The 22,141-nt window shown below is 41.6% G+C and overlaps 1 protein-coding gene across 1 annotated transcript in view; it reads left to right on the forward strand.

Annotated features, from left to right (window-relative positions):
* The first annotated feature begins 384 nt into the window (after nt 1-384).
* RNF150 (ring finger protein 150) overlaps nt 385-22,141 on the forward strand; it is a 115,575-nt gene continuing 93,818 nt past the window's right edge. Inside the window, exon 1 of the mRNA XM_042051929.1 lies at nt 385-1,061. Within this exon, the coding sequence (XP_041907863.1) occupies nt 596-1,061 (466 nt within the window). The 5' untranslated portion in view covers nt 385-595. The remainder of the gene's footprint in view (nt 1,062-22,141) is intronic.

Genomic DNA, 22,141 nt, shown 5'->3' on the forward strand with positions numbered 1-22,141 from the left:
CTCCCGCCGCCGGCGCTTCCCCCTCCGCGGGGCCGGGCAGTGCAGCCCCTCTGCCAGGAGCCCCCTCTGCCAGGATCCCCCTCCGCCAGGAACACCCTCCGCCGGGAGCCCCTTCTGCCAGGAACCCTCACCGCCGGCAGCCCCTCCACAAGGCCGGGGAGGGCAGCCCCTTCCGCCGGGAACCCCCTCCGCCGGCAGCGCGTCTGTCCGTGGGGCCGGGCCGGGACCGAGTCCGTATTGGGAACCGCGCCACCGTGTGCGCGTCTGAACCTCCCCCCGCACCGCGCCGCCCCCTCCGCGCCGTCCCCGGCCGCGCTGCCAGCAGCGGGGGAGGCAGCTGTGCGAGCTGGGCGAGGGAGGGGAGGAAGGGGCAGGAGGGAGGAGGGAGAGGGGAGGGCGGAGACGGGGCCAGCCCGAGGAAATCAAACGGCCCCGACATGAATTAGGCAGCGGCTGCAGAGGGGAGGGCCCCCTCCCCCCTCGTTCGCTGGTCCCCGCACGGTGCCGGCGGGAGCAGCGCCGCCCCGCTCAGAGCGGCGGCTCGGGGCACGCACACACACACGGACCGGCGGCGGCCGGGCGGGGGGGCCGGCAGATGAAGATGGCAATGTCTGTGATCCAAGCGTGCCGCAGCCTGGCGCTCTCAACATGGCTGCTGTCCTTTTGTTTCGTGCATCTGCTGTGCCTGGACTTCACTGTGGCCGAGAAGGAAGAGTGGTACACGGCCTTCGTCAACATCACCTACGCCGACCCGGCGGCCGGCAGCGCCGAGCTCCGCAGCGAGAAGAGCGAGTGCGGGCGCTACGGCGAACAGTCGCCCAAGCAGGACGCCCGCGGGCAGGTGGCCCTCTCCGCCTCGCCCGCAGATCGCTACGCCTGCGACCCCGGCACCCGCTTCAACGCCCCGGCGCCGGGCAAGAGCTGGGTGGCCCTAATCCCGCGGGGAAACTGCACCTACAAGGACAAGATCCGCCACGCCGCCGCCCAGAACGCCTCCGCCGTCGTCATCTATAACTTGGGCTCCAGCAACGCCAACGAGACCATCACCATGCCTCACGCAGGTGAGCCGCGCCACCCCCAGGGGTGTGCTGAGGGGCAGACAGATGGACCCTGTTTTCCAGTCCGCTCTGCCGTCCCACATTCTTGGGGTGGGAGCTACTGCGGGAAGCTGTCCTCGCACCTCCTGACAGGGAGCGGATGGGCTGTAGGCGTCACTGAGTGGTGGGTGCCCATTGTGGAGGACATGGAGCTCCTCTCCATGCTGCTGTGGCAAAGGATGGATGTGCTAGCAGCACATCCACAGCAATGCACGCCGGTGCTCCAGGGGTGAAAAGTTTGGAATATGTAAAGTTTGGGTCTAGAATGGGATGCTGATCCCACTGTGAAGCACCGGTGTTTCATTGTGTCCTGAGAGTCCTCTGGCAGGTGCCGTGTGGGATCGAGTGTGATTGAGGGCTTCGGAAGAGGAGAAGTTGTAATGTTGTGGTGCAGGCTTATCAGGAGGTGCAGTAAAGTAGAGAACACGGTGTCCACAGTCTTGGCTGCGATAGTGTAAAAGCTGTGAGATCAAGTAGGAATGTCGAGTATCTGATTTGGTGAGAACATGAGATATGTCGTCCAGGACTGGGATGGGGACAGTGTTTCACTCTCCCAGGTGAATGTTCTGGTGGAGTTTGTGCTTGCAGTGTCAGCACATGCGTGGTCGGGTCCCAATACTGCTTGTCAACTAGGACCCAGTCAAAATCCAGTCATTTGAAACAGCCTAAACCTTGGCTTATGACCACAAAAAAACCCCCACTGCTTTTGTACCAGCGCTTGATCTGAAAAAACGTCTTAAAAACAGTTCGCCAGATTTATATTTAGGGACAGTGTTTTTTGCCAGGGGTCACTTGTCTTTTATACCAGCTCTCTATGCCATGAAGATAAAATGCCACCTATTGTGAAATCTCAGTTTGGTTTCTCTCCAGTAACTAATCATGCCCAGCTGTTTCATGCCAGTAGAATCTTAGTAGAGTTGGAGTAAACTGAAACACAGAAATGCTGCAAAACAGGATGTTATTCTAATGACATGTAAAATTTCCACAGTAAACTAGCTGGCTTGGATGTGCTGAGAAGCAATTTGTTGCCTAACTATAATGCTAAAATACTGCTGATGCAAAAGCAGGACTTTTGGAAGCTCTTATGTCCAGCCTGTTTCAGAGTTTAACCATTTGTATTGAGCAAATTAGTGTTTCTTTGGTAGGGTTGGTGGAAGCTGGGGTTTTTTGTATTGTTTTCCTTTGGTTTTGTGAGACAAGCAACTCATAAGCTCTTGAGCTTCTTAAAACTGTGCTTTATTATCTGCCCATGGTTTAGCAGTATTCAGATTACACTTCTTCCTACTTTAGGTATCACAGATTATATACTAAACAGTATAAAGCAGGAGGAGCTTGGCATACTTATGCACCCTCAAAGTAAAGCTCAGGCTGTTTTAAAACTTAAGATGCAGCATAGTTTATTCTTCTCTAGTAAGTTTCTCTAAAACTGCCAACATGTTGGATCAATTAATGGTTTGGCTGTTTTTAAAGTATGCACTAAGCTGTTTTCCCACACAAATGGTGTTTTATTAAGAAACAGTGGGAGTAAAAAATGTGTCTAACCTTTTCAAATGTTAGAGTTTTAGTTTGTTTTAAAGTCTAAGATGAAGTAGGGAAGGCAACTTTCTTACTAAAGTGGCCTCCGATTTAAAAAATATACTATCAGTTGTCCTGGGAGCAGCTTCTTTTATGTCGTATGACTCCAAAGGATTTGTTCTGAGAATCCTTTCTGAGTACTGAATTGATACCTAGCAGTGGGTTTGTACAGCACCGGAGGCTGAAATGAAAGGAAACTTGCAGAAATTAATCTGTACTTGTGGAACATGATCAGTGAAACTGACGGACTTTGCTCATTGATTTGAGGAGGTTGTCCTCATTCTGAGGATTTTTGTTCAGCGAAGTTGGATAATGGTTGTTGGGCTTACCTTAGAGAAGACCTGTCCTCTGCACATAGTCAAAACTGAGAGGAGTTTTAGAGCACAAGTCTGATGGAACAGAAGGAAAAATAATTATTCTTAGGTATTTAGCAATCTAGCAGGGATTCAGAACTTTACTCTCCCTCTGGTACGACTCTTACTCTGGGACAAAGCAAATGTTCAAGCTGTGTAAAATTGTGGCTGCAAATTTCTAACTTGCAGCCTTTGACATTTGCTTGTTCCTAGTCTAAATGATAGCACAAGATTCAAGGAAAAAATGAATCAGTTTCTTGGTTTCTGAGTTCAGCAGCATCTGCAGTGCTCTGCCCACGCCAAATCCTGGAGTGGGAAGAAGAGAATTCCATCCTGGAAAATACTTGGAGGTTGAGAGAGGAGGGTGAAATATGACCAAAAAAGCAATTTAAAAGTCAAAAGAAATATGATGTTACTCACTTTTTTATTTTCCTCCCACAGATTTTTTTGAGGTTTCATAGATGCTTAAACAAACTCTTCCTATACAGAAAAGTGTATCCTGTTGCATAACAATGTGGCTTCTGCCCTTATTAAATAACTGTTACTCCTAAGAGTAATACTACCCCTAAGACAGTTTTTTTTCCCTTACATATGTTCTTCTCTTCTGTATGCTTTGCTTTCTTTCTCTTATTGTCACTTTACCTCTTTGTGCTGCTTTTTCTGCTCCTCTCACCCTTGTTTCTTCATCTCTACCCCTGTGCTTCATTCCCTGCCTTAATCACGTTACTTTGCCATTTCATAGTGCTTTGCCCTTGCCACTTTCTTCCCCATGGTGTCTTTCTCCTGCCAAAGAACTTACCTCATGGCTCTGTGTTTAATTATATTTCCTGTTTTCTGCTACAGTGCATGCCAATGACCCTTTGCTCATGTGGTGCCTCCTGATTTTAAAATCTATAGGCAACTCTAGCAAGATACTGTGCATGAAGTTGAAGGAGGGTCCATAGATCTCCCTCCCACCACCCCCAGATCAAAACCAGGGTAGTATTATATCAAGGCTTGTTGCGGAAATCTTAAAATATGACTCTGCAGGATTTATTTATAGAGCCCCATACAACACAAAGTGTGCAATTTGAACCAGTTCCATCACCCCATGGAAAGCCTTTGTTTTCAGGGAGCTTGTACTGAGGTCACTGCTTGCACACCCAGAAGGGTGAGGTGGAGTTCTGACATCTGCATTCACAGGGAATGCAGAGCTCTGGGATTCCCCTGCTGGGATGTCCCTAGCTTGTATATCATTTGCTACAGCCTGTGCAAACTGGCATCTTTATTTCTGTTGGCTTGAAGGATGGTGTAGGAGCTGTGAGTATGACTTCGTTTGCTTTTTGACTAAGTAGGATCCAACCAGAGAAGGAACAAAAGCATCTAGTATTTCTATTTCATGTGCTTTGCACTTCTACAATATCAACTTCCCTAGCAGAAAAGTACTCTACTAATATAGAGGATGTTCTTTTTTCTTCAGAAGAATAATCCATGGTGTTGGCTGGAGTTTCTCATTGAAGTTTTTTCTTATTCAGACCACATTAGCTATTATCTAGGTTTGAAAAGGCCCTAGTCACTGTGTCTACATTTATTAACTTAGTATTAATTTGAAGTAGTCTTACTACCTGTTGTAGCATGTCCTAACATTTCCTCTGAGCTCTGAATAGAGACAGTAAGAGAGCCTTCCAGAAAGTGATTCAAGGTGAGAACTTCGTTCTCTACAGTTCATATTTGAGGGAACCTACATGGACCACTTCTAGCCTGGGAACCTGTCAGGTGCTTGGGGTGAGGGAAGAATGTTAACTGTGACGGTACATGATTCATGTATGGGTAAAAATCAAATCTATAATATTCTACGTAGTTTGTAACATTCAGTTGGAATTCTGAGGTGCATCCGATTATCTCACAGAATGGATACTGTTAATATGTGAAGTAAATTGCATCCTATGTATTTTGCACCAGGAACATGTGTTAGTCAGGCAGGTTTGCATTCTCTGTATTCTGCTTCTCCAGTGCATCCCATGAAAAATTTTAAGTCACGTGCCTCACCTATGACAGCCCCTTAAGGGCAGATGCCTCATTTTTTTGTAATGGCTCATATACACAGCAGCAAGTAGCAGCTGTACCTTTGAGACATGAACCTCATAAGTGGTCTAAGATGATTCTGACTTCTCCCCTCCCTCTCTGGCCCTCAGGTGCAGTGTGTGTGTCCTAGACTGCATGAGGAAGGCATGGCCATCCCACTGCAAATTCAGATGTGTCCTTCCACATGTGCTGTGAAGGGGCCAGCCTCAACCTGGGAGCATTCAGCTCAATAAGAGTTTCTTCCTTTGTACTCAGATTTTTGTTCCTTGATCAGTGACTAGTCTTACCTTTTACATATTTTAAGATGGTAATAGTTTGGGCTTTGGGCTACCCTGTAGATTTGTAGTGATGTGCAAATTAAACACCAGAGTTGAAGATTTCTCTCTTTACAAACTTGATTCAGTACTGTAGCTACATTACATTTGTTTCCTTATTAAAACAATTGTTTTCCTAAACTTCTGTGGAATTCTAATGAGGAAAATGTGCTGAGAGCATTCACACTGAATTTACATATGGATAAGTGTGAATTAATTGAGGGCTGGAGATTTCAGCCTTCCAGAGTCTGCCATAATTTTTTTCTGTTCCAGGCACCCAAGATTGATTCCTAATAGAAACTCAGTGAGGGAGGGAGATGGAGATTAGTGCATCTCTGAGCCCTATCCATTGAGGCATTGCTGGGATGTGCTGCCATCCTCAGGAACTAGAAGGGCTCCTGGATCCATCATGTAGGCCTGGCTTTCTGCAGTTTTTGAAAACCTAGTTCTCTGTGTTTATCAAAATTCAGGATTTATAGCTGACAGGCTGTCCCACTGCATTCCCTAGTGAGCCACACTTCTGCTTGCTAGTTCTGCTCTGGTGAGGTTCTAGACTGCTTTACTGCCCATGTGTTCAGGTATGCCAGGTGGAGGGGGCACTTGCTGTTAGGTAACTAGTTTAGCTTAAACTGAATTGAAAGGAATGAATTTGACCTTCACGGACTAGAACAACAAAATACCATTAGTCCCTGGTACTACTTGGGACAGCCACTTCAGCTGGGGCACTGAGTTTTGTCGTTAGATGAGATGCTTTTTTGTCATGTTGAGTCTACCATCTTTCACCCTCGTGGCTGGGTCATGTACCTCCTTCGGAGCCCACTGCAGACAGTGGGAAGAAAGATAGTGGAAGGGCACAGAGTCCACTGAGCTTTGGATCAAGTCATAAAGTACAGCTTTCCCTACAAAGAGGTGAAGTATTGATTCATTGAAGATTTCATTGATCCTCCAAGCTTATTGATTGCAAAAGCAGTTAGATTTCTGCTTTGGTTATCGGCAACATTTGTATACAGTGGCATTCATACAAATGCTGTCCTTAGATCTCTGCAGTAAGAAGTGACACAGCAAGAAGAAAATCTTCCTCAGGAACAAAACTGTGTCCATATCCACACTAACTGCTGACTGGTGATCTGGAGCACCTCCTTTTGATATATAGTCCTTAGGAGAATGGCTTGCTTTTGAGAAAGCAGTGGTTTGTCCTAGTTCCATTGGTATTTTGTCTTTAAAATGGTAATGTTAGCTTGGGTTATTAGAATATTGTGGCAGTCTGTGGCTTAGTGTAACACATTAATTGATGCAGATATATTTCTGTGCTACCTCCCTTCACTCCACATCACAGAGGACAGGAACATTTTCAGCAAAAAGGGAGAGAAAACTAACTAGTTCAGTGTTGGCACTCCTAAGAGTCTTTTCCTGGTGAGAGAGGAGGACACTTTCTACTTTTCTCATGTAAGCAAAGGCCTAAAAGAACCCATTATTGTGCAGCACTTGTTTGATGGAGCTCATGGTGCTTTGTCATGTGAGATGACTGAGTTTCAAGTGACGTCTGCCTCCGTACACCACGAGCCAGGCTGGTGAAGAGTTAGGCATTTATGAAGAGATAGGCCAACAACTTCTCCACTTCCCAATAATTTCTACATAGCTAACCTGCACAGAAACAGCATTCATTTCAAGAGAAGCCCCACTTCTGCCCTTTCAGCTACATTTGAGTAACAGTCACTTGATGACTCCTTTGGTGCAGAAGGGAGTGAACAATACAATCATTGACTCACAGAAATCAGATATGGAAAAGATTGAGTAGTCCATGTAATCTGCCACCTTACTAATGCAGGGCTGCTTCCTATAGTGTTACCATCCAGTATCATCACAGTGCTTTTTGCTTAGCATCTTGCAAAGGAAAGAATTTCGGGGTGCTTCAGAAACAAATGCAGTCTGTGTAAGGAGAATGGTTCTGAGGCAAGCGATACAAAATGTAGGAAAATGTTAATGAGTAATTCTATACCTTGCAGTAATATTAAATTCTCATACCTTCTACAAAGGCATAGCTGCTAAAGGATAAATAAGGTTTAAAGCCAACTGTATCCATTGTGCCGCACAGTCTAGGGGAGTTATATGGCAATTGTAAGAAGAAGGAAGTGGCAAAATATTTTGCAACTGGTTGTGTCCAAACAGGCTTTACAGTGCTATGTCTTGATTCCTCAGTGGGATGTGATCCTGGACTTTGTTCATGACCAGCGCTCTCCTCATTTCACTGTGTAGTGTTTTGGTTTCTCTGGAAAAGAAATCTGGATGGTTCAGCGTCTGGTCAGGCACTGCACAGTTTGACCAGGTCCTCGATGTGGATGAGCAGGGATCAAGGACCCCTCAGAGTATCCTGCTTTTCATGAGTGCATTTGGATGTAGTATCTCAGAATGTAATTCTCTTGAGAACTACAATTTCTGTTACCTGGAGAAGAAAACCCAAACCTGTTAGGTGAAACCTTAACTTAAAAAATTCACCATATTAAATCTACCAGCTCTATATCTACTATCTGATGCACTGGCCATATTAGTGTAATCAGAAGTAATTCTTCAGCCAGGCTAGGCTGAAAATTACTGAGTTAGATTCTTACCACCTGCTGGAAACAATGGTTTTTAGTTTAAAAACGGATGGGAGGGAAACACCTTTTACCAGTTCTAATAGATAGGTTATAAATATTGTTTGCATATGAAACAACAATACTATGCAGCTGTGTTTTACAGGAGAGGCCTAACAAGGGCATTCTTTACTTTCTGTCTCCTATAGATTATTTGAAATAACCCTTAGAAAACTGAACTCAGTAGCAATGAAGGAGACAATGAAAAAATTAAACTGTTTTATTGCTATTCCACACTGAAATATGAAAAGCTAGCATACTTTATTTTGTGTTACTCAAAGATAATAGCTTTAAGGAATAATTGTTCATTTCTTTTCCCTCTCAAGAGTGGCCAATAAATAATGTCAATGAATTGAAATGCCTGTTCGTTTGCCTCTGACAGTATAATCATAGTGATATTCAATTATACTGCTAGACCTGAGGGTCTTGTCAGAACTTTGGTCTTGAATTTGATGTGTTTAACTGTGTTTATGTACATAAATTGCTGTAAATTGGAGAGGTACTTTCAGCTTGAGACAAAATTAAAAGGAAAAAAATGTTTATCTTTTTAGTTCCCAAACCCCAGAAACGAAAATTACAGCCTTGTAACTCCATAGAGTCCTGGATTGAGTATGTCTTGCATACTTCTTAAACCCAGATAGAAGCAACATAGATACATCTGCACAGGAATGCAGTTCCTCCAGGGATACATGGAAGAGGGTGGGTTGGCAAGTGCTCTCCTGTGCTACACACTTAGTGAGACATAGCTTTTTAAAATTAATTTGTATTCCATAGTGTTGTGAGCTTTTATCCTGAGAGAGGACCTCAGCAGTGGGATGCTCCATAACAAAGCAGTTCTTGTTGTATAGTTTTCTGCCAAGACAACCCCTTACTACTGACGTATTTGTCTACAAACCATCATCGTTTGTCACTGAAATGGACTTAATGATACAGGATTTTACTCTTCCTCGTAATTTGTTCTGTATCTTGGGCTTCCTCCCTTCTTATATGCTCTTTGGTTTGCTTCTCACTGTTCCAGACTCTGCTTACAAGCCATCTTTTTTCTGAAAGTCATTGTAAGAATATCTCACCAGATAATATATGTATTTTAAAGGGAATTATACATCACATTAATCTCTGGCTTCCAGCTTTATAAATCACACATCATTAAACTGTGCTCCTCTATTTGTTGTTTTCATCTTGCAGTCCATGTCAAAAAATTCTTATTTTTTTTAGCATGGCCACTGTTATGTTACACTGAATGTGCCTGACATTACACAGCCGTGTTCAGAATGGACTCCAGACCCTAGTGGGTAATTTAATCTTTAATTAACGTATATGCCTAATCTTAAGATTGCTGTAAAATGTGTCAGCATTAGCTGAATATGTGTTGTGGGTTGCCTGGTTTCAGACCCAGCATGATAAGCTCTATGGTTTTATTGTTTTGGTTAAATTGATTTTGGAGCACTTCAGAAGCTTTTGCACCTAATTGTTATTCTCATAGCAGCAGAGCATTTCCAGGTCCTCAGGATCGAAGCTCTGGGTGTCTAACAAGTTTCACTATGAAAGATTTCTTGCATTTTCTAATTAGGCAGGAGTTCTCTATCAGTATCTGATAAAGATCTCTCTGGTGTTACATCCTGTGATGCTAGCTAAAATGTTCCTATTCTTTTTCCTTTTCCATTTCAGTAGTTTCTGTTAGAAGACAGAAATTGTTTCTGCTTTTCCTTTGCCCTTTTGAAAATCTCTGTGTTAGAGAATCTTAAATCTTCGGCCATATTTCTAGTACATGTCACTGTTTGTACTCAAAAATAAATCAGTCTTTAAAACAGGACAGTCTGATGCTGCAGTCACATTCATGATTGCTTTTTACACTTGCACGGAGTATGCTTTCCCCTCTTGTGCCTTTTTAAGCTTTTGCTATATGCTCGCTGTCTCCTAGTTTTACCTGCCACTATCATGCTCCTTGACAGAGGCAGCTTTTGCAAGATTACACAATCTCTGTGCCTGGTCTCTTATTGTTCTTCATGTGTCCATGTGTTTGGAAGTACCATCTGGTTGTCCATCAAATTCATACCTTTACTAAACACTTTATCAAAATTTCTCATGCCGGAAAATGAGGAGCTGTCTGAGTAAAATACATTATGTCTTTTTATAGTGCTGCCTTTGATATATTTGCCTTGCCTTATCTTTCCTTCAATCGTATACCCTCTTTATTTTCTGCCTAATTTTTTCTCTCCTTTGGTTTGTTGGGTTTTTTTGTTTATTATCCCTGCTTCCTGTAAATCTTTTCCTTGGACTTCTCACCCTTTTTTTTTTTCTTGCCTTCTTCCCTTTCCCTTTATGTGCTCTGCACCTGTTTTTCATCTCTTCTATTTTGAATTTTTTTTTTTTCCTTTCTGCCCACTCCTTACCAGGTTGACAAAAGGAGCCAAATGCTATTTGCTTTGCAAAAACCTTGACTGTAAGAGGAAGCAGTGCAGGATTATGCTCTTTGGGTGGTTTTTCCTTTGCAGCTGACTCTGGTTTTAAAGAGCATCTGCTGTCTGCTGCTCAGGGTGGGCTCAGAGGAGTGGGACACCAGCAACTGGGAAGTCATCAGAAGAGGGACAGGCATAGCACATTTGTTGTGCATAGAAGCATTTGTGCTGAGCACTCCTAAGTCTTTTTCATGAATTCTTAATGGACTAAATTATGGTCCCCTCTCTTTCATGCTTTTATGGAAGAAGATTAAGTTCCCCCTCTCCGGATGCTAGAAAAACTGATGGGATTTTTTTCTATCAGAACTGTTTTTCTTAGGTAGTGAAATGGATTTTCAACAGAAAACTGTTTTGGAAAGTTTTTGTTCTCTGGAAAAGATCTTACAGGTCTGGTTTGAATAAAAAATTTATTTTAGTAAATATTTTATGTTTCTGAATTTCAGTTTCAGAAGCAGTTTGGTTTCCCTTTTCCTTTTTTTTGATGATACATTACATTTTAATCAGCTTCTACCAGCTTTAGATACTAGTTCCAATCCAGAGCACAGACCTGACTTTTTCCCAACTCACTTTTCTCCAGGAATCAATGCATGCATCTGATCATCATCAGTTTTATTTAAAGATACTGACCTCAGTTTGCAGTGCTGAATTTCTTTTCCCTGTGACTGTGTGACAGCAGCTTTCTGTCTTCTCACAGTGCAGTCCCTAAGCTGTGTAGAGTCTTTAGCCCTTGCTTTGTGTCTTCACTAGCAGATTTCAGCACTGTGTCTAGATGCACACGGGAACAACACTCAGTGTGAGATAAAGATTGCTCTCACAAAGGCATAACAGGGATCAGTAGCTGTCAATGGAAGTGAGATAAATTCAGGCTTGTAGTATGATGCAATTTCCTAAATGGTTGCCCATACCTTAATGTTATTTGCATGGGACTGGATAGTTCTCTAAATGTCAAATCCTGGGAAAAATACCCCATTCTCTGGGAAAATTATGGTGGCATCTGTACAAGGAAGGTTAGAGAAGGTGTTCATAGTAGTTCTTACGGTTTTAGGACACTTCTCTGGAACTATGACCCAGCTCTCTTCCACGCTTGGAGACTCAAAACTGCTCTGGCAGAAGCTCTGCACTGTGGGCAAAGATAAACCCTCTGGAGTGAAACATCAGCTTTTCACAGCAGGATCTCTGCAAAGCCCTTAGCTGGGTGACAGTGATGAACCAAAGTCAGCTTGATATTTCTTTGTGACTGTTGCTCATAGAGGAGGAAACTGCAAGAAAAGGCACTTGCAATAAAAACAGTCCAAGCCACTTCTATTTTTTGTGTCTGAAGATAGCTAACAAATGCAGAGAGGTGTCCATAAGCCTCCACCAACCGACCAAGCTTGTCTTGCAGCATGAGAGATGTGAAAGCCTTTATATTCTAAAACTTTTATTTAACTGTTTAATGCCAGCACAAGGGAATATTGTGATGGAATGCAACCTAGAGGAGCAAAACTATCACAGGTGAGGATGAAATAGTTCAAAAGACAGTAGTACCATCATTTGCTTTGCCAGAGAAACAGCTGAAATAGCCATTAGATAAAAGTCATGTGGATGAACCTGAATCCTGGAGAGGTGAATTCATGTTGATAAGAAAAGACATTAAAATAGGTGGTGACCCCTGTGGTCTCCCCATCATGTGGGAAGTTTTCCTCTCAGAGACTGTGAAATGTCTTTGACTAACCCATATATCTTAAACCTCATTTCAGTTCTGCACTGATTCCCATTTCTCACTGGCAGCCACTGTCATGATCTTTGACATTTTCTTGTCTGCTACCTCACTGCTGTTTGTTCCAGTCCTTGCTTGCTGGCTTCACAGGTGGTGGGATCATTCCTTGAGATGACGAGGTTCTTGGTCAGCTCTGGTTTGAGCTTGTATGTTTTTCTCTCGTTGCCATTAGCAGTTTGGGAATGGCGGGTTGCATTGCTCCCAGAGTGCTGCCCAGTTGGATCCACAGGTGAATTAGATACGGAAAGCTACCAAACAGCTGAAGTGCAGGTGAAAGCCATGAGCTCTATCTAAGGCAGCCGGGATCATCTAGTGCACATTGATTCTTCAGGGAGCTCCTCTGTCATCTTTACTCCCCTGACCTACTGACCCCTGCTTAAGAAGATACATAGGAACATTTCTTTGTTCAGTGTTAGTGGGGTTTTGGTTTGGGTTTTTTTTTCCACCTAGAAACATTCTCTTTTCTTTATTGAATACCCAGACAGCCTTTTTTCTCCCCCCTTTTTTTTTCCTGTCCTGGTCTACTAACCAGAACTTATCGAGATGCAAGTTATGAGAGTCCACAGACAATTTTTAAAACAAAAATATGACTACATAACTATTTATTTCCAAAATTATGCTTTCTAAGGGTTGTTAGTTCAAAGAAATTTTTGGTGCCAGAGAGTTTATGTTATCTGGTTTCTAAATATGCATGACATCACTTCTTTCTGCAACAATTAAGGGCTTCATTCCCATTAACTAATTTATGTAGCCATCTTTCTTCTGTTAGACTTGCAGAAAATAACAAAGCAAGCACTGAACTTTTAGTGTAGAACATCTCCTGTTGAGTACCTTGGACATTTGAAGTGTAGAATCTGTTCTTAGTTCTTAACCAATGTTGTGTTGAATTAGCACAATGATTACTGTTGTCTTTTCATTTTCTAGCCGCAGACCAGGAGTATTTCTTGCCAGTGCAAAGACAGCTCTACAAATTCTATCACAAAGCTGTTGTCTTTGGCTCTGACTAGCCAAATCTGTTGTGGGTTAGCCCACAAAACAGGAGCTACTGTGCGTATGTAAAGCAATAGACTCCTTGGTAGTAATAGCAAGGAGGCAATTTTAATGGGGTCTCAACTGGACTGATACAGCAACTCCTAAAATGTCTTCCTTGCAAATGAGACCAATACTTAAAAACCACTTCTCACTTTGCTAAGGCAGTGATTTGGCTGTCTTAAAACTCAGTAGTAGGTATTTTTAAATTATTTCTTATGTATACATTACATTAAATTAATTCGGAGAACAGTTCATGTCCCAGTTGAGGAAAATGTTTGCACAAATGGTTATAGTTAAGCTCACATTTAGTTCTTGCTGAGAATGGACTAGAAGTTGAGCACCTTGACTAAATGTCACTGAAAATGGTTCTGTGAGGAAATGTCATCTGTGAAAGATGTAGAAGTGTCTGACATAGCCCAGAGGCTTTTTACTAAGAATGTTACTGTGGTCACCTCAGGTGCAGCTTATGCCCTCCTATAGCACTGTGAATACTCAAGATCCTTACAATAAGCACTTCTATTTGGAATTGTAAAAATAAGATACATACACTTTATGTATTTAATAAAAGAGATGCTTAATAAATACCTATTAAAAGAGATGATTTAATTATTTTTCCTTTTTCCACATAGTTTGACTAAGAAGCAAAGGTGCCTCTTAACTTCCAGTGAACACTGTGCCCCTTCCATCTGTGGAAAAGCTGGGCACCCAAACCCTTTAAAACCCAGCTGCTGTCTGTTCTCCACTGTGTTATACTTGTTGTGTGTCACCATTGCATGCAGAGGAACAATCACAGCTGTGGGAAGCGTGGACAGCTGTTTAGATATTTGCAGATGGCTTAAAGATGTGTATCAACCAGTCATTTGTACTTGCTAGGTCAGCTAGGGGAGTTTATGTAATTTAGAATAGCCACACAGCATTTCTTTGCCAATCAGGGAGTTGCCTAATTTGGAAATACATATATATCTGAGGCCAATCTGATACACAGCAGCTCCTTACCTTACACCCATTCCAGTTTGGGAATAATAATGGTAATGTTTTTCAGATTTGGTTCCAGGAGATGAAATTTTGCATCCTCCCTTGTGGCCTTACCAGTCTGTCAGCTTCATTTTGTTTTGAGAAATTCAGGAGAGGTTTCCTTAATGTTCCCAGTGGTACATATCAATTTTGGATAGGAGTTTTAGCCATTTAGACAGTTGTTTGGGTTATGTTGAGATGATGGGAAACTGTAACCAAGGAGGAGGGAAGTGTAAAATTAACAGATGTTCCTCCTTTAGACATTCCTAAAAAGCTAACTGCCATATTTAGTTAAAGGGCTCTGCCTGGAAATAATGCAATTATTACTTTTAATAACCTTTAAGTACATACGGGTGCCCCACAACAACTGTGTTAATGTCACAGAAAGACTTGATAGACCAGGCAAATATTAATGTAGGATACACAAGTACTAATGAATACCTGAGGTGACTCAGTTGTTGCTGCCTGTTACGAGCTTCCCCTCCCCCCTCCCAAAGACGTGCTCCGAGCTCCTTTGTTCCAAGCACGGGCAAAACCAAATGTAACTCAGGCTCTTCAGCAGTGTCTGATTGGCCGCTCACCCCAGGTCCACCCCCAGTCCTCCCCTTTCCCCTTCTCCTAATAAAGATGGTCGAGGGGAGGCAAATGCCCTCTCTCAGCTCAGCGACTTTCCTGTGAACATCTCTGGTCGTCTGTCTCATTTGAAAGCTTCTAACTGCAGGGAATTGAGTGAGCAGGGAGCTATATTTCTCCCTCTTTGCTTCTGCTGATGGTATTTGCTCTGCAGCTGATCCAGGTACCGATTTTAGAGCTACTAAAGTGCTAGATCGCCCGTGCTACCTCTCAAGGCTGCTCGAGGCTTTCTAAGGCATTGAAATACAAGCGCTAGCCGGTATAAAGCTGAAAAGATACCTTCCACATTTGGCGCCCAATGAAAAGATACCTTCCACACTCAGTAGTGTCTTGAGTGCTTTGCAAACCTGTATTTATCACCACAAACCTCAAAGATGTTTCATAATCCATAAAGTGAATGGCCTGCATTGTGAGTGGAGGTGATTAGTATCTGTTTGTGAGTGCTGTGCTCTTCACGGGCCTGGGCCATACTTTACCTTCTCCTGTGTCTCCTTGTTTAATAAAACAGAATTGGAATCCATCCATCAGTGAATTACTGCAGGTTTGATTAATTTGTAAATAAACCTGATGTTCATGCTGTTACCCAACAGTTGTCTCCACTTGTGGGCAAGAGTTTCAGGATCTGAGAAAATGCATTAAGTCTTTATTCATAAAGTTCATGATATTAAGTCAACTTAAAAAAAAAAATTACATTTTTATTTTCGTTTCCATCTTTAATAATGAGAATGTCCCTGTCACTGAAATGGATAATACTCACAGCCTGCAAGCACCTCCAGACTCTAGCACTGAAGAGATTGTACCTTGTTTTGGGAAAGGGTGCTGCTCTGTACAGCCTTGGTAGCATGAAAACTGAAAGAATTTATGAAATTTTAAATAGGTTGGTGAATTTTAGGTCCGCTTTCCTTGATACTTTGAAGAAGCACATAAATGACTTGGCTGGAAAAGTCACAAGAAGTTCATAGGAAGGAAAAATTTCTCCACCCACGATATTCTGATCTCAGTAGTTCATACATGGAGAATTGGGATTAGACCGGGCTCTAAGCTGACTTTTCACAGGCCATACTTTCCATATGCAGACTGCTTTCAGACAAGCTCAGGTGCTGATTTCTGAACTTTGAGGTTAGTCACTATTTAAGGGTCTCCAAAGCTCCCATTTAATTTAATTATATTTTTGCATGTTATGAAAAGAATTCCAATAACTGTCCTGTAAATTCCAACTCCCTAATCTTTCCCTTAGAAAAAGCATTCTGAGATTCTGGCTGATTTCCAGAAATGCACTTACCTATGCCACTAATTTGTAGCCTCACTTCTGAAATCCTAACCATGCTGAAGTCAATGCCAAAACTTCCTAAGGATTTCATCGCCAAATAGTTAAATCAGGAAAATAAATACCTGAACTCATTGTAATATCTCCTGCTGCCCTCATAGTATTTAACACTTTGTCAAGTACAGAAGAGCCACCAACAAACATAATACCAGGCTTTCACCAGCATTGCCAGTGAAGTATCAACAGCCAGCATTTCATATGAATTGTACATATCTGTTGGATTCCATCCAGGCAAAACAGTAGACAACACCAGGGCTTCATTAAGATTATTTTGTAATTGAGTAAAATGATGGGTCAGCCTTGAACCTGTAAATATTAAGTGGCAGTAGTTCTCCAGCACATTTTAAAAAGGGTCCACCTGGCATCAAGTGAATGTATAAAATAGGTAGTCATTGTTATATTTATTATATAGGTAGAAGTTAATTTTCTTACATTTTGAAGAGCTTGAGAATAGTAGGTCATGTCTTCTGTGTATTTCTGACAGTGGGCTTCAAAACATTTTTTTCTGAAATCTACTGACAGCTAAAATTTGGTACCTACAAGGCTTATGGCTTTCGTATGAAGTGAAAGGAATTGGGTGGTGTGGTACTGTTAGAGCTGTGTTTGGAAGAGGCTGAGAAGCTTGCTGTGCAAGATGCACATCCCTGCTAGCTTGTCTCCAAGGGCAGGGAGAGAGGGTACTGCCTGACAAAAGTCATAGTCAAGATAAAACCTCCTGAATCTCAAGCAGGTACTGGCTGGAAGCACTGCAAAAATACCTGCTCTAAATTTGGAGAGAGAGAACAGTATGGTTTTCACACCTTTCTTCACTAACTGGTATACTAAGAAGGAATGGCAATGATGACAGCCTCATCACGAGGGGAGTGCTTCCGTGCTGGTTGTTAGGAGAGTGCTCAAAATTAGCATTCACAGTCTCCAGTGAAGGAGTGGAATCTGCGTTTTATGCCATCCATCTATATACCAAATAAATGTGGACAGTTGTCATAGAAATAGTTACAGAGACAACGTCTCTCCACAATGAGCCTAGCAGAGGTCATTTCTAAACTGTTTCCTGTCTGACCAAGTTGAGATGGCATTCAATATGGGCTGAATTTGTTCCAGACAGAGGATTAGTTATTAGATCTTCAAATACACGGCTGGTTGGTAATCTTTTTTTTTTCTTTTTTTCCTTAAGTTTTCTGGAAATACCATTCAGCTGAAGACACCACGATGTAGGCAATACCACATGGTGATTTCAGTGCCTTCATCCTGGCACACATACTGTGTTTTGAGTGATGCCGATCTGTTTTGAGAGCTTGTGGGATTTTCAAAACCACTGCTATGTTAATCTCATTTGGGTTCTCTAACATGCTTCAGATCACCCTCTCTTTTTCAGGGTCTGATTACAAGATACTGAAGGATGTTTTGTACTGAAAATGAGTTGTTTTCAGTTTTCACTACACCTTCATTTTGGAAATCTGTAACTGTTTAACCTCTCTGTAAGTCTTCAGCATGCCATATTACAGTGAAATTCTCTGCTAATCAAGGTGGTTGCTAATGAGAGACTCTCTCTCGCTCTGTAGAGGCACTGCTGTATCCTAAAGACATCTTGCCTTTTGATCTTCTTGATCCAGATTAATTGTAGGAGGCTGAATTCAGACAGAAATATCAAATGCACAGCAATGCTTAACAGAAATGTTACAATTACATAAAACTATGAGAAATCAAAGGAGGGTTTCAGATAGGTGATTGAGCATGGAAATAACAGGGTAGCTGAAGTTCATTATTTCAGCTTGTAGTTCTGATCTGCTCATATGTAGACACTGAGTCATCCAAGACAGAAAAGTAAATGAGGAGAGAGAACATAAGCCGTCATACAAGAACCAAGGTAAATAGAATTACCTGCCTTTTATGTCCTCTCACATATGGGCTGAATTCATCTCTGATGCAATCCAAACACAGAAATACATGAGCAGCACTAATATTACCAGCAGAGAAAAATTTTCAATAGTTATGACTAGCATTCCTCCCTGGGAGCCAGCATGTGTTTTGTTTGTTGTTGGGCTTTACTGGGTGTTTTTGGTTTGGTGGGTTTTTTTGTTGGGTTTGGTGGTTTTGGTTTTTCGGTTGGTTTGGTTCGGTTTGTTTTTTTAACATGAGAGGAAACAGGCATGTGAAATAGCATGTAAGTATCTGAAACTGCATGATGCAACATCTGATACATCAGGGAATAACTAGAAGCTACCATTGAAGATTGGCTTAAAACAAACCTTGCTTTGGAATCAACTGTGCAACTTAAAAATATGCCTTGATATCTTCAGCTCTGTCTTGTATACTAAAACTTGCTAAATTTGGGGCAAGATGTAGCTTCTGAACATCTTAGATCTGAAATGTTTCATATTAAATTCTTGTTTCAAGTCATTTAAAGAGTTAGGAAATTCATATTCAAACTCTGAACCTTCTGGCTCTGGTACATGTTCAGATAATGAGATTTCAGTAGGGAAATACAGCCTTTGCCTTATTTATTGCAGATAGATCCAGCATGGAAAACTCTTATAATCAGTAGGTACTGTAAAAAGATCTGCATGGGTATTCATTTGAGCATTAAAAAGCAAGAATCTATTAGCAATGGACTATGGTATCAGCATTATGTTAAGTGCTTTTGTTTTCATCATCCTCAAAGCATGCCTAAATCTCGGAGAGAAATGAGGAAAACGATATAATCAGCCATAAAATCAGTAACAGCTGTACAAAATGTAGTGTGGGCAAAAATGTACTCTTTGGTGAAGCCTGAAAATACTGACAGGTAACTCTGACAAAAGCTTTGTTGTAGAAATGTGAGCACGTGCAACACACGCTGAAGAGATTGTTTCAGCAGAGTATCATGAATTTGCCTGAGAAGTATGTGCTAAGAGGAATGTATTTCTGACTGAAGAGGAATTTATTTCTGAATTTATTTCTGCATTGCCATGTTCTTGTAAAAGTACAGAGGAAGGACTCTGCCTGTTTAAAGCAGATTTGGACTCATTGATGCATATGACTCCCATGCAGGCATCTAAATACCTTTACTTAGGGGTAGATAGCATGAATCCTTTGCCTGTGGGTACAGATGTTTGTCTGTGTGTCCTTATTCACATACATGTATCTAAAAAAATGGTAACTTCCTCCAGGGAGATCAGCTACAGCAGGTAACCCACACCTGGTATTGAACTCACAGAAGAGCCAAGGGTGTAGAGATCCCATGTCATTATTTGGCCAATGAATGATCTACATAGACATAAACAGCCCTATTTTTGAGTGCACATGGCATGGTGGTAGTACTTTTGCTGGTTTGCTTTGGGGTTCATTTCAGTTGCAGTTCTGGAGGACATGAAAAAAAAAAAAGAAAGAAAAAGAGCTTTTAAAAATGTCTAGACAGTTCTAAGAAACCCCTCTTCTGTGCAATTCTCTGATTTGGGGGGACTCAGGAGAGAGGGAGGAAAAAAAATTATGTCTCAGCCAACTCGAGTCCTTAACCTTTCAGGTATTATAATGCAAATAAAATCCGTTGTCCTGAAATGTAAATAAAATATTTGATACAGACAAGTCATAATACAATCCTGCAGCTTGTATATGCACAGGTGTAACAGATTGGGGACAGGAACTTGTCTTCTACTCATTAGCTTTTCAGAATACTAAAAGCAAGAGATTCCATCTGGAGAAGAGTTTCTAAGTTTCTGAGAAGAAAAATGAAATAAATGTTGTTCCCATTTTGTTCCAACTGCTTGAATAGAAATGAGTCAGAGAGCAATCTCTGTTCTTCTTCGTCTGGACATGTGTACTCCCTAGTAAACTCAGATATGAAATTTAAAAATTCTGTTAGACGTGTTTAGATCCTTAGCTAAAATCCTCATCTAAAAGGACAAGGTTCCTTGTAGGAAAACAAGAGAGTAGTTTTACAGTTGTAGGCCGTCATGCTGAAAATACTTACACAGGCAAGTACCATGGATGTAATGAATTTGCTTGATCTATTTATAGCTTTACTCAGTGTATGTTTTTACCCAGGTGGTGCTCCTTAAATTTCACTGGACTGTGTGTTTGAGCAGCAGTTCACACTAAAGATCACAGTGCAGGACAAGAGTCCAGGTAGCAAACAAATATACTTAATTAAGTAGACATTTCACAATTAATACAATACTTACGACCTTTTTATGGTGTCTCTCTGCAAGAAGGATTTGTAACTTTCAAAATTGCTAGTAATAGCTATTTTGTTTTTGTTTTGAATAGTTTTCTTTACAAGGATAAATAAATAACATTCAATTTTGAGAATGGAGAAACATGCAAAAAGGGTGGAGTAGCCAAACCTTACCGTGTGCCAGGAGCGGATTCCAACCTTCCAGCGTCTTCTTCACTCTGTAGGAATAGATCCTTCCCATCCCTACAACACGTTGCTCCTCCAGGCTTCCTATTTGCTAGTTTTGGTTCCATATGTTTACTCATTTCATATGCTTGAACTCCCACCAAGACTGGTTTGGTTTGGTTTTCTTTTCTAATAAGACTGAAATTTTCCTCCATTTTCAACTGAAGTCCATTTGTATTCACTTCTTTCATGAGCTATTCTTGTAATTTAATATTTTAAATGTTATCATTTTCATATACATTCTGAAATTCTGCTTTAATCTACCAATTCATAGTTTTGTAAATCTCAAAAAAAAAAAAGAAAACATACCTCTGAAGGGGGAGAATAATCCAGGCAATTACATTAAACATGCTTATATCAAACTGTAGTTGGACCAAATGTTGTTCCCTGTGCCCCTTCCCTCCTAGTGAAATAATAGATTTCATGTTAAATACAATATTTTAATAAAACTTTTTTTTTTTTTTTTTACATCCCCAGCCACTGAATGGTGTTTCACCTGCTGATATCCTGATACTTGTGCAATTTATCTGGTACACATGAACTCACCTAGGATGGCTAATTTTAAGGCCGGCTGGGACAGAGATCATGACTGAGTGTGAGGATGCCTCCAGGTCTCTTTGGGAGGGTTATAAATGAAAGCTCAATAAGTCCAGGTTAAAAGTACAGGGGTTTTTTGGTTTGGTTTGGTTTTGTTTTCCTCTGCAGCAAGTGTTAGGAAGCTGGCTTCCCATGTGCAGTTTGTTACTTTAAAAGCATTTGAAAATACAAATGCAATGATTTAATTGGGCTCAATGATTACAAAGTATTTTCTGTGACTTGTAACAGGTTCAATTACTAGATTGGGATCACATCAAAGGAACCGCAGGATTATTAGCGTTACAAATCTGCTTCCTGATCAGAACTACTCAGCCCATTGAGTTTAAGGAGGGGAGATTAATATATTTCTGTAATGTGAATGAAACCACCTCAGGTGCCTCTCGTGCACTTCATAAAACTTCCCTCTATAAGGAGCCAGGTGCTGTGAGGTGCTGATTGTCAGTTTTAAGCTAATGGTTCTAACTTTGGAGGCTCTACAGAGAAGCAGTGAAGATGGTAATAGTGCCCCATTCTCTCTTGTTCTCTTCCTTCCTTGTCTTTCTTCAAGCTACTTGTTTCCCACTCCCATCTTGCTGTTTTCTTCCCTTTTAGTTCTTCCAAAATGAGTTGGGCTTCAAAAAGACTCTTTTAAAATTAAAAAAGAAACTAGTCTTGTTTGTTTTCTAGACCCTATCAGACCTGATTCACCTTGCAGTTCAATAGTTCCATGCTGGCCTAGCTGAAGGCTTGATGAGTGGCAGTGCTGTGGCAGAAATGGCATCCCTTGGTGAGGAGGGCCAAAACTCTGTAAAATGGCCTTGTTCCCAAAAAAAGCGGAGGGTGGAACTGCATATGGATTAAGTCTTATGTTGAGCATCAAGTGCAGCTGTTTTTATTACACCATCTGCAAAATAGAGCAAGCAGTGT

This window comes from Corvus kubaryi, unplaced genomic scaffold (assembly GCF_017639235.1).
Source record: "Corvus kubaryi isolate FWS band 111438036 unplaced genomic scaffold, C.kubaryi_AGA036_p1.0 77, whole genome shotgun sequence".
Taxonomy (NCBI): domain Eukaryota; kingdom Metazoa; phylum Chordata; class Aves; order Passeriformes; family Corvidae; genus Corvus; species Corvus kubaryi.